At 39.0% G+C, this 13482-nt stretch overlaps 1 protein-coding gene across 1 annotated transcript in view; it reads right to left on the reverse strand.

The window, feature by feature from the left end:
* The window catches only part of LOC127634789 (rho GTPase-activating protein 21-like), a 93304-nt gene that overhangs the window by 1166 nt on the left and 78656 nt on the right, over nucleotides 1-13482 (reverse strand). Inside the window, exons 17-26 of the mRNA XM_052114471.1 lie at nucleotides 12237-12395; nucleotides 12075-12153; nucleotides 11845-11918; nucleotides 11659-11748; nucleotides 10433-10558; nucleotides 10281-10322; nucleotides 8785-8890; nucleotides 6454-6485; nucleotides 1513-4862; nucleotides 1-1217 (exon numbers count right to left, since the gene is read on the reverse strand). The exon at nucleotides 1-1217 is cut by the window's left edge and continues 1166 nt beyond it. Of these exons, the coding sequence (XP_051970431.1) occupies nucleotides 3267-4862; nucleotides 6454-6485; nucleotides 8785-8890; nucleotides 10281-10322; nucleotides 10433-10558; nucleotides 11659-11748; nucleotides 11845-11918; nucleotides 12075-12153; nucleotides 12237-12395 (2304 nt within the window). The 3' untranslated portion in view covers nucleotides 1-1217; nucleotides 1513-3266. The remainder of the gene's footprint in view (nucleotides 1218-1512; nucleotides 4863-6453; nucleotides 6486-8784; nucleotides 8891-10280; nucleotides 10323-10432; nucleotides 10559-11658; nucleotides 11749-11844; nucleotides 11919-12074; nucleotides 12154-12236; nucleotides 12396-13482) is intronic.

Genomic DNA, 13482 nt, shown 5'->3' on the forward strand with positions numbered 1-13482 from the left:
ATCCGCATGTAATAATAGTATTTAAAATGCAGCATTTTGCAATTTTAGTACATTTAAGTAGACCCTATCAACCCTCTACGATCATGTTGGAGAAAGAAGCGTCATTGGCTAATACATTTTTGTTTTTAGCCAGAGTTTTGACAACATGTAAGCATAATATAACAAAACAAATATATTAAGCAAACTGAGGGGGGACACTTCATATATATTCACGCAATATTTTATATTGCAATTTTTTTACATTTCCCCTTAAGATTTTAATAGAATTTTAGCTTTTTAAAAATGTACAAATTTAAAATTTTATCATTTTATATGACATCATGAAATCGCATTTTTAATAATGATACAAGCTGTTGTCACTTTTTGAAATTTCAAACACATTTTTAACAAAACGATTCACAAGGTAGGTACCTAATAATGAAAATTAGGGGTCACGATTATGAAATTTGGCTGACAATTAATTGTGATTATGATGATTAATTGCCTGTTTTAGGTGTTTCATGAATATGACGATTAATTATCATCACTCACTAAGTCATTTATACAAATTTAGCTTGGTTCATATAATAAAATAAGGGTATGATTTCCTATTCAGGCTTCAAAAACATATGAATGACAGTCAAATATAAAAGTATAACATTTTAAATAATTAAAATAATATTTGAATGATCAAAATAGCTGAAGAGCTGCTCTTGTGATGTCCGCAGTGACCGTTACGTGAGCAAACAAAGTTTGTACATCAACCGTAACGAAATCAAATTGAAGTTCATGGCTTTTTAACACTTCTGTGTACAAATATGAAGGTGTTTATTGGATCAATGCAGGTAAACGTTACATTATGCGACTATGTGACTTTACGACTTACTAGTTAAATCTTGTCTTAAGAACAGGTGGTGCAAACCAATTAAGCTGACTTAGTTACAAACTAACTAGTAGTTACGAAGACCTTAGTGTGACCTTTATACCCAACTTACGTAAGACCTTACACACAGCTATTTACTCAACCTCATGTTCGCTAACGCGGCGGCTCATTTTAGCTAATCACGGGTGACACAGCGGCACGCTCGATTCTCCCGATGGCCAGTCCAACCTGATCGGCCCCAAAGTGCGTCGGCCCACCGGGAAAATGCCCGGTATGCAAGAATACCAGTCCAGCCCTGCTCCTCGTCAATTCCAATTGATCACTTCAGAAATGATGCCCGTGAGCTGGGCCTGCACTGCAAAAAGTACAAATCACACATGGAGAATTAATGCAAGCCCACATTATATTCATCATATGTAATCGGTGTTGATCTGGAAGTAGATATTCAACTTGACCAAAAAAAGCTAACTTGGTGAGTTATACTGTTATTCATTGTGGTTATTTTCCTAAATTAACGTTAGATGCATACCTAATATTTATTTAACCTCAGAAAATAACCACAATGCACGTACAAAGCATAATTATGTATTAAGAATAAAAACTTTAAAGCCTGCAAAACATATGTTTGATAATGTCTACTGATATCTTACCTCAGTTTCTTTATCTTGTTTCTATTGAAGTAACACGTGCACCGCTGAACGTAATGCTGCTGCAATAAAGAGTAACATAACACGCTCACATTTAGAATAAGCAGGGGAAAAAAATAGTCCAAATAAATAATTAATTACATATTTAGGAAGAGTGCATTGTGATGCCGTATATGTACACTTAAAAAAAAAATGTGACCGGATAGGTAAAAATTACTCACCAAAACAGACGATTCCCCACTCATAGGAATACAGAATGTTAGGGAATACCAAGATGACTGCACAGTAGCTTAACATGTTGTGACATGAGCAATCCAGTTATATATATATATAGATCAGTGAGTTTTCTATTTGAGGCTCTTATGCACAATGCCCTCTTCTGTTCAGAACATGAACAACATTGAACACACTTTTCAGTCCACCTGAAAAGGTCAAATCTATCAGTCTATCAATGACAATGAGAAGAGACTGACAAAGAAGATAATTTATTTCCAGTGTTTTTTTTTTCTTTGCAGTTGGGATCCACACATAAGCATACAGAGGTCAGATGGAATCTGCACATAGAATGCATACTCTCCTGATTAATTACTTTTTATGCAGACTGGTCAGCTAAGAATTCTGACAAAAGTAAAAAATATAATATAAATCAAATACATATTTAAATTCTTGCCCCAATAACAGACCAGGGTAAAGACATATCCAGTGACAGTGCACGAGATGACTTAAGACGACTGATGAAGCAATGGAAGTTCTGGGTCTCATTTTCCATAATTTTGTATTAAAGACTATTTTTTATTTTTTTTTCTATGATAAAATTCAGTCATTCACAATATTCCATATTAACACAAACAACAGAATTAACAAAATAGCAACTCTCCTGTCACCAAAACCAACTGAGAGGCACTTTATTGTGAGGAAACAGAATTCCTTGTGATTTGACAACTTATTTGCTGTTAGTTCGTACTTTGCATTCAAAGGGTTTTCCATGACAGTGCCAGTAAACCTGGTACTGCTACAGATATTTAGGCTCTGGCAATTTCAGTATAACACTTACTTTCACACACCTAAAGAAATATAAAAAGATTTCATTCTTTTACTTCCAAGTTTACATCTGGCCGTTATGATGCACTGTAAAAGAGATTTCCACAGCACACAGCACAGAAAACTGCCCCTATCAGGGCTCACCTTTATAATAAAAAATATACTACAAAAACAGAAATTATTTACACTTCTTTCCAGATGAAAAATGGAACAAGCTATTGTGTTAGTCAATATAACAGCAAGCATATTACATTTTCATATGAGAAATATTAGGAAGAGTTTTGTTTTTACTATCGTGCCTTTTTATATTCATATCCTTCAGTAACAGTTTCACAAATGCATTTCTGTCCAAGATTTATGCTGTAGCAGCAGCGGAGGCAGTTGATAAATCTTAATTTTTTACAGCCTCTGAATAACAGGCCACTTCATCGTCATTCACATATTACAAGCTTTTCAAGAGAAGAGCTCCATTATTGATCCAAATGCGAAGAGGAACAATTTTTTTTAAATGACTCCAGTTACTTTTCTTATTAGCCAATACATATAGATATATACAATTTATATTTATAATATATATTCATATTTATATATACTTTGTAAAAAAAAGTATAGTATACTTTCGCAAAATAAAGGTGGATTCACCTTAGTTCTAAGTACATTCATTCGCTTAGACATACATTATGACAGTTTTCACACATGCAAATGCATCTTTTCTTTCAAAGATATTGGTAGAATCGAGAGCGCACTACTTGGGCTCCTGAAAGTTTCTGTGGATGAGGATCAGCCCCTAAATTTGGGCTGTTTCTGGATTTGCCCTTTGAAGCACCACCATTTACTTGCTCAGAGCTGGACTGCGTACATGAAGAGGCAGAGAGAGTCAGCCGCTCTGCACCCTCTGCTTGAGTCACTCTTGTTTCTGCCGCCACTCGATCAACCTGACTAGCCGGCTCCAAACTGGCCTGGGAACCCCCAGCCCGACGGTGCTCATGAGCAATCCATTCCCGGAAAGATAATTCCTGAGAATCGCACTTGGATTTGAGGCGATCCACAGCAGACAGTTCAGCACCTTGGTCCACCCCGCCCTGTTCCCTCCAGTCATGAATGACATCAAGTTCAGCAAAGTCCTGCTGGCCACCCATAGTATGCCGCCGTCGTATACCCTTTTTCTTACCACGGGTTTCCGTAGAGCGGGACTTCTGCATGCCAACCCCAAGCATGTCATCAGCAGAGGAGCGCAGACGGAACTTGAGTCTCTCTGTGAGTTTAAGATGCCAAGCTGGATCAACATGGTCCGATTCAGTGCGGAATGAGCTACTGAGACTGCCAGTTGAACGGCCTCTTTTCATCACCTCCAGAACTCGAGATAGTCGGGTTGATTCATTCTTGTTGACCCCTTGATTCTCGCTACCTACCCCTGCTTCCACAGATGAATCGCTGTCTGTCTTTTGTTGCAGCGACTGCCTCCTGGATAGAGCGTCACAGTCTATGAGCTTATGGGTGGGTAGTAAGCGACGGCTGTCCAGTTTTGGTGAGATGCTGCCATCATCCGCTGTGGTTGACATTATGTTTGGGATGTCTCGGGAAGCATTGGCAGGGCTGAACATAGGGAAATCACCCTCACTGTCAGTTTCCATTGGCCGCCCCTCACTAATGAGCTCACTGCGCTCATCATCTGCTTCGTCTCCACCTCGGCTTTCAGTCACAGATTGCACCTCTGGGCTCATTGTGACAGACTCTACTCCCATCAGGAAGGTGGTTGAAGAAGTGGTTGAGTAGTCCGAGGTAATGGAGCTCACTTCTGCAGTCACTGAAGCCTCTCCAGGAGGTGGTAACAGCTCAGGGGCAGGTGATGATGCTGTGCCCCATTTCCGAGGCCAAGTCCTGGGTACAGATGCTCCAGAGCTCATGGTACCAGAGTCTGAGGTGGTCTTATCTAACTGTGACAAAGGATCAGAGAGGGACGATTTGGGAGGGTGATTGAGAATGGGTGAACATGAGAGCTTAGGCGAGGTCTTCATAAAGAACGAGTTCCTGTGCTCCTTGTTCTTTTGGGTGGATTCGTCACCTATGCCATTCTTCTTCTGTCCAGCAGGTGACCTGTCTGCCACTTCCTTCTGGCATTGGTGATTCTGCTTTTGTGTTGGATTTTCTTTCTTGGTGAAGACGGTATCAAGTTCATCATCAGAACTGCTGGGTTGCAGCTTCTCCTTGTGCTTCTTTCGTTTGCGGTTGGCTGCAGCAAAGATGGAGGAGACTCGTGGCTGCAGGAATTCGCGACTGCACTGGTCCTTCCCTGAACCCCAGGAGCCCTGCTTAATAAATCAAATGAAAGACAGAGATAGAGAAAGTGACAGATTTAGACACAAAGAAAACAACACAACTTTGTAAACCAACTAGGGCATAGGCCACAAAGCATTAAGGCCTAGCAGCAAGAAAACATGAAATAAAAAGCCTAACCGCTGAATTTGTGGGTTGTTAACCCTGAGTACTCCACCTGCTTCTCTGAAAGCAACACAAATCAGAGGTTGAAGGACTGAACATTAGGAGGGAGAGAAACATTAAAGACAGTTACAGGGCTCCAAATCAGGACAGCCACATTGCACAAGCAGTACCCGCAACACCAACAGCACCACCACATGGAAAAATCAATTCAAAGCAAAGCTGTAGCCAGATGAAAGAAATAGGGATGGGAATTGAAAATAATTTAAAGATTCTGTTCTCGATTCTGATTCCACTTAACAATTTTGGTTCCTTAATGATTCCTTTAACAATTCTTTAAGCACTTTCCCACTGTTGGTCCAAATGGTTCTGAAGATGTTCAGTATTGGTTCAAGTAGCATTTCCTATTGAGCAAGGTTCAGTACGGTTCGATTACAAACCATTCCCGGCCCAGATTTCTCAGCATGGTTAGCTAACTATGTACACACACACACACACACACAAAAAATGTGCTGGTAGTATGCCTGTATTGATGTGTCAACTCATGATTGGTCACTTGCTTAGTCAGTCCATTTTAATCCTGATTTTGCAGCACCACAGTGTAAAAAAGGGTAAACTTGCAAACAAGGATGTATCGGTATGGATCGGCACAGTTCCACAACGAGAACCATTCAGTCCAATGGAGGAAAAGCGCCCTTTTGACTTCTGAGGAAGCATCAAATAATTGATCTTAAGTATATGATACCATATACTATATTATCCCTTTTTGTATACAGGTCTATAGGTCATTTAACAAGAATACTAAACAAAAACCACACAATGAATTTCGGTAAAACATTTGAACTTTTAAGACAATAAAACTCGAAAGAATGCGTATTGTCAAGTGAACAACCAGTCAGTAATGATTGAAAAACTGATTAAAGTTTCACAAAACTTTCGTGCTGTAGTGAAGACACCTCAGCTTAAATCTCTACACATTTAAAGGCACCTCCGTGCTCTTAAAGGCATCGCCGCTTAAATGGGCACCTTTACATTTGTGAATGAATGGGGCAGCCCACATTCTGTGCACATCAGTGTAAACAAGTAACAGTTCTCAGCTTTTTTCAACTCATTTGTAACTGGAAGTAATGACTTGCTGTTCAGCGAGTGAGTCAAATGTAAATTCAAAAACCGACTCATGAACCGACCAGTATTTTTGTTAAAAACATTTAATCAGTTTATAGATTCCAAACCCTAGACAGAAACGCATACTGCACATCTCATTTTGTGACACTGAATGCTGCGCATGTTAAAAGCATGACATGATGGTCTCTGATACATCTGTCGAATCTTTTCAAGATGGCAACTGGCTCTCCGTTGCTGCTTTGGGAGGGGTGGAGTGCATCAGCCTAGTGCAAAGACTACACTCACCCACTATACCTGACCTATTAGAGAAGCGGCCACTGTCAAGAAACTCAAACTCACCTTAGATTTAGCAGAGTCACTGGTTGGTGAATCTGTGGAGCAAACAAATGTGATATACAGTTAGCGACTTGGACAAGTCTTTTTAATGAACTCAAACACATGAATATCCAAAGACAGGGTGATGAGAAGATCAGACCCATGAGGAAAAGTTTTGCATGATGGCGAGAGTGTGGCGAACACGGTAATAAAAGGAGAGGAAGAGATACATATCATAAGACATGCATGCAGACAAATGAGTGAGCACTGTTTTGTTGTTACACTCAAGATACAAAATCACCAGTAGGGAGAAATATTTCACGCAAACACCAACGATCCAGCAAACACAGACAATATGGCAACATGTGTCTAGTGAATGAATGTTTGTGGTTGCAAAAGAGAATATAATAAACATAATGTTATTATCTGCAGCCTTGTTATGAAGGAACATGAAGATGACACAGGACGAGTGAGTAGGCATGAGATGATGAGTGCCATGCATTCAGTGTCATTGACTAACTTTCTTGGGTATTAATTATACAGTCTATGATAATATTGAAAGCCAGCATGAATTAAAACATGTTTACTTTTTTTTTTTTTTGCACATTTTTAATGCACGTTCCAAGTCCTCTTGTGCACAATTCATCGGTGCATGTTATTCAAAATTTTATTTGATTTTCTTTTGTCTTATCACTTATTACACAGCTCTCTAGAATACTCAATTAACCATTCATAAATCGCTCAATCCAGCAGTCTGATATTTTTGACTAACGATCGCACAACTGGAAATAATATATTTTTTGTCCATTAATTTATATGGAAATCTGAGATTCAATTGAGCAGTTTCTGGAGACATCACACTTTCATTCTTCTTGCATAATAACATAATGTCAACCAAAACCAGCATTTCATGTCCATTATTTATTAGGTAGTAGAGTCAGCCAGTCTTTAAGTGGGGGAACCATGGCATTGTTCTTTCCTGCTGTCCATGACCCAGTCATATGGACCTGTGACCCACCAGTTGAGAAACACTGTTACAGACTGAAAGGTTTGGATGCTTAATGACCGAGCTGAAGCTAATATGGTGTGTGGTGTTGTGACAACAGTGAAGATGAGACACTCAAGGCATGAACCAAGGTCAGATGTGACAGGGGTCAGAGAGGGGCTAGTTACACAGAAAAGATGACACTGGGAGATCAGGATGCCAGCGAGGAAAAGCTACAGAATTAAATCACAGCTCTCTTTGCTCCCATTGCATTTTCTATAGCAACAACTAATGATTTTGAAGGGTTATTTCTTCCGTGTCGAGCCAAGCCCCCCTGCACACCCCTTGGTGATGACAAATGGTATGGCCGAGTGATATTCAGAGCCGAGTAGCATTACCATACTATCTCTCCATTTGGCCAGCATTCAGAGAGAGCGAGAGAGAGAGAGAGAGAGAGAGATGGGGGCGAGAGATGGCGGAGAGCTTTTGAGACAGCAGCACTGCTCAAGGCCAGGTACACTCTCAACCACCTGTGCCCCCACAGAACCCAACACTTTCTATTTGAGCTTTTTTGTGGCCCCGTCATAAAATGCGAGGGTGTCTGCAGACTAGGCAGCTACACTGCGGGCAACAGTCCTCCCTCTTCCTACAGTTCCAGCTGCCCATCACGGACACTGTTGAGTCCATCAGTGACATCAAGGTGTGATAGACTCCGCCCACTTGACCTGTGTCAAGATCAGTATGTGTGAATGCTGGGAAAGCCTTTAGGACACGCAACAGAGGGGCGCTAAGGGACAGAGGGATCAGAGGTTTGCAAGCGATGTTCTGCGCTTTGGCATTAGCCAAATTTGTTCTCTCTTTGAGGAAGAACGTGTCATGTAAGTGCAACTGTTGACAGAATTATAGAGATGGCCATGTGGAGTTTGAACACAGAGAAAAAGAGATGGCCACACTAAACATAGGAAAATGGGCAAAACAAAGGGGACAAAGACAAACTGTCTGAACAGTCGACAGAAAAATACAGAAAGCTGAAATAAAATCAGGTATCAAAGGATGGATATTAAAAATCAAAACAAAACAATTCAAAGAGGCACTAAGCAAGCTACTGTAAGCAAAAACGTCTTGCCTCACAACCTCGCAAAGGCATTGTAATTAGGCCATAGCACAGCTTGCGTGTTGGGAAAACAAGTTTCTGTAATGACTAGTTCAAAGATTTTTAAACATTACATAAAGTTGTAACATTATCGCAGGTGTTTTGATTTAGCTCACCTGACAAGATGTGCTAGAAGACATATATACATATATACTTTGGAGGAGGGTGTAAAAGGTGAACCCGTCCCAGAGGGGTTTCAACCCAGGGCACATGTTACCTGACACTTCCCCAGGAGAGGTGCATGTCCGGCCGATGTTGGTCAGTAGGTGGTCGATGTTTGGCACAGGCTGAGACTCCACAGCACTTTCTTCCTGCACCGTAGTCTAAGTGGAGGAGCAGGGAAAACATTCAATAAGCATTGCAATGTTTTGGACAAAGTAATGAAGGGAAGATCGAACAAGCTCAAAAAAGAGAGAAAGAAACTTGATTTTTACATTTTCTGAGGCAAATGAGAGGTACTTGTCCATGCAAAACTTGCAAGTTGTTCTGAGTGGTTGCTAGGGTGTTCTAGATGGTTGCTTGGTGGTTGTCTACTGTTCTATGTCAAGAGATGGGAATCGCACAGCATTTATTGATTCTGATGTGTCTAAATGATTATTTTAGTACTTTGAGGATGAAATATTTGGAAATAAGAAATGCAAATCTTATTGCATTTAGTGCCCTCAGCAGCCTGTTACCAAGTGATTCGATTACGATTCAAAAGGTAACGATTTGATTATAAAACGATTCACGATGCATCTTGACCTCCAATTCCATTTTTTTTTTTCAGTTTCTTCAAAATTATGTTATTAATCTCTATTTTTTCCTGTTCAGTTTTTTATTTAACAGTTGTTTTAAAAATCAGAACAACTCACATTACATAAACTGTCCGTTTTCATTCAGTATGAGCTGTGAACAAAACATGGAACATCCACAAGATTAAATAAACGCTTCTAAAGTTTAGTAGAGTATGTGTAGTATCTTCCCAAATGGAACACTTAATGTTTGTTTGCTACACGGAAGCATTCGCTATTTAACAGCTGATGGAAGTGACGTTTCAAACACAGGTGATTTGTTACTGCTAGCTTTAGCGCATTAGCGCACCTAATTTCAACACTTGCATCTCAAACAACGTACATATTCACACAGCCTGATGTAATGGTAAAGCATTCAACTCACAATTGTAAGGTGCTGTATCCATTGAAGTTTTGCTAGCTGCTACATTCTTCATTATTTACAACTGTTTTTTCAGACAAGCAGCAGGTAACTCCGCCCCTTCCGCTATTTACGGCAAGCCATGTGTTCTGATTGCATGAAGTGTCCAACATACCATGGTTGAAAAGTACACTTCTTTTTGCTGCATTGTCAGTGTAAACGTACTTCTCACACTACAACATGATGCAGAATTGTGCAGAAGTGTGCCACTTGGGATACATCTTATGTGTTAACCATTTCTTTTTTTTCTGCTAAATATACAGTTGGACCTTCTAGTAAAAATGCTTCTATTTTGCATGCTTTTGTCATTTAATGTAAATATTTTCATTACAAATTATGTTAAGAGCAAAAGGTTGCAAATGTAATTATTCTGAATTATTCTGCCTGCCTCATTTTAGGTTTATTCCATTTCCAAAACCGTATTTCTTTTTTTTTTTTAGAAAAGTAATAGCACACCTTTCGTTCTCAACAAGTTGCAAATAAGACAGAAAGAAAGCAAGCATTTGTGTTAATACACACCGTAGGCTCATTATCGCCCTCCTCCGTGAAGAACCAGTCATACTGCAAGAGAAAACCAGACTGCATTCAGAATCCTTTAAATATTTCACAGATGCCCACAAACAAGACCATTTTAAGAGGTGCTTGCTCTGAAATGAGAATTAATGACTCACATGCTGAATGAGAGTTTCCACAATCTTGTACTGATCTGGCATGTGTGTCACCATGTGAGTCATGTTGTCTTCAGATGTCCTCACCAGTGTTGGTCCGAACACAATGGCCAGATTCCGAGGCTCCATCTGACACATTTGACAAATAAGTGAGAATGAGATGAGAAGGCTTAATCTCAGTAATACCTAGGCATAATCATCCTTTTTACCGTACATGAGACAGTGTACACACAGGGCATATTATTGTGTTCTGGCTGCACTATATTTTAATTGTTGCGTCAATGACAAATTTGGTCCTAGTTGGTAAAAATGACAAATATTATAAGAAACCAGTTTCAAATGCATTTGTCAAGTTCATAGAAATGTAATATTTGTGACCATCTTGGTTCAATACATTTTGAAAAAGAAAAAAAGTATATATATATATATATATATATATATTTATTTTTTAATGACAAACAGAATGGCTTTCTGCATGTTGGTTACACCACCTGACTTTGTTTTGCTGGACAAAGGTTTTCAAACATGAACAATATTTTAAACCAAGTTATTTTTAGGAAATAATTAAAAAACATTATTCAAAAAAAATTCTTTTTCAGGGATTTCAGCTTTTAATGAGACATATTTTCTCCAGACCGTTACACCACGAAGACATTTGTGACTTTTAGCACCCCAATAATATAAAAATTACTTTGAACTCAGAAATTGAAAGTATTTCTTTATAATAGGGATGTATTCAAGTAATTATTTTGTATGAATTGCATTTTTTATGTATTTTTAAATAACTTAATAGACAAAAAATGAGTGTCATGTCATTGACCCTGTTGGTCTTTGGGTGATGCACCTCAACATGCTGTTTATTCAGTGTCTTACGCCATGAGCGTTGTGGTTTTAAAACAGTCAAGTTATAATAGTCAATATTTTGTTATGCAGTCAGTTTTACAACAGAGGAGCAATCAGAAGAAGCTGTGGGCGAGACAATCATCTTAAGCATATTTAATGTTTACAGTAGCAACATCTGTTTGCAACAATGTCAGAGGAGGGTTATATCATGGAAGAGTTGCATGGAATATTCTCAAGAAACTCCAACATCGTGTTTTGTAAAAACAATGGTAAGAATATATTTGTATCCCTGTCACTAAGAATCTGGCAACATCTGTCCATTCTATTGCATTTCATAAGAACACATCCTGTGTGTATGTCCCCTAGGATTTCTTAAAATGCTTTACCTTGTTCTTTTCCGAGTTTTCAGCTACAGTCTTGAGATGTGCGGAGAGGAACTTCAGTGTTTCGTAATGATGATCAGGCAACTCGTGAAGCTGAGAAATCAGAGGTTTATTCAGGGCTGATTAACATTCAGTGAGATTGTTAACAATACATACAAAATATGTCATATGAGGTAAAGAGTTGCTTACCAGTCTCTTGAGCACTTTGAGTCTCTCCACAGGATCCTCTATTCTGTTGCCATCAATAAAGTCTGCATACCTGTCTACAGCGAGCCAGATAAAAGTGGACAAGTATTTCAGCCAAGTCGGCTAATGATATTGGGAGTCTATTTCACTCACAGACACTAGATGGCTACATAAATACATCAAATATGAGTCACAGAGAGACTCAGGCAAGGGAATTCCAAAAGGACTTTTACCATCAGTGAAGAGAGGTTCGGGAAGTTTCCTGAAGAAGGATTTGAGTAAACTGCTGATCACATTTAAGTCCTTCCATTTCTGTCCAAGAATAGAGAATATTATTACAGGCTTTGAATTGGAGTGTTTATGTAGGAGAGAGAGAATACAGGAAGTGCACTCACATCATCCTGAATATCAATGTCACCCATGCCCTTGTTATTGAGCTCTTCCTGCATGATAGAGATGGCAGAGTTATTTCCTGGCACTCTGTAAATGCCTGTGTATTCCAGTCCTCGTTCTTCCACCAGCTTACAGCACACTTCCACTATCAGAGGAACAAACTGAAACACAAACACACACAGCTCAGTCAGCTAACTGCAAACCAATATAAACCCCTTCAGTGAGCCAAGAAAACTGCAAGCCACATTAGTGACAAGTGTCCACAATCAACACTCGGATTCTTGAGATGCAAAACAAGTCACAGAAGTAAGAAAAACTGAACCGTTTTCAAATGTAATTACTATAACGTATACCTTCAAGGCATAGTTCACCTACTGCAAAAATGAAAGTCTTTCATCATTCACTCCCCCTCGTGTTGTTACAAACCTGTATGATTGACTTTGTTCCCAAGGAACATTTTATTAGAATACTTTACACAGATCCAATAAAAGTGAATAGTGACTCTCAAACAAGGCTAGTATTCTACCCACCATCTCCTTTTGTGTTCCACGGAAGAAAGTAAGTCATAGGTTTGAAATGACAAAGGTTGGTAAATTATGGCAGAATTTTCATTTTTGGGTGAACTATCTCTTTAACCAAGAGGTTGAGTACACAGTAAGATTAAGGGGCAATGACATAACACTTCATTTTTCATTTTTCTTTTTTGTCTGGATCAATTAAATTATTCAAAAATACATTAAAAATGCAATTCACACAAAAATAGTTGGTAACACCTTACAATAATGTACCATTGGTTAACATTAGTTAATGCATTAGGTATCATGAACTAACAATTAACAATACATTTCTGTGAGAAATATGAAATTGTACATGCTGTTCTGCTCTGTGTATGTGTTTCTGGCCTTCCATGTTTGTTCAGTTGACCCCAGATGCAGGCTGCAGTGCGCACGGTAGTGAGTCAATATATTTAGCAACTGCTGACCATTTTCTCTTCCTCCTTATCATGTTCCGCATACTTATTTCTGTGATCTGATTAAGGTCACACCTGTCCAACAAGGTCAACCGTAACGTAATCACGGCTGGAACATCTGTATATGGCCTCTTTTCTGGGCACGAACATTAGAAAGACGGGACAGGGGAATTGGAGATCGCGATTAGATCCAAAATATTCCTAATAATTTCTTACAGCAAATTCATGCCTTTCTTGATGTTAGTTAATAAAACTATAATTGTTAGTTCATGTTAACT

Source organism: Xyrauchen texanus, chromosome 42 (assembly GCF_025860055.1).
Source record: "Xyrauchen texanus isolate HMW12.3.18 chromosome 42, RBS_HiC_50CHRs, whole genome shotgun sequence".
Taxonomy (NCBI): Eukaryota; Metazoa; Chordata; class Actinopteri; order Cypriniformes; family Catostomidae; genus Xyrauchen; species Xyrauchen texanus.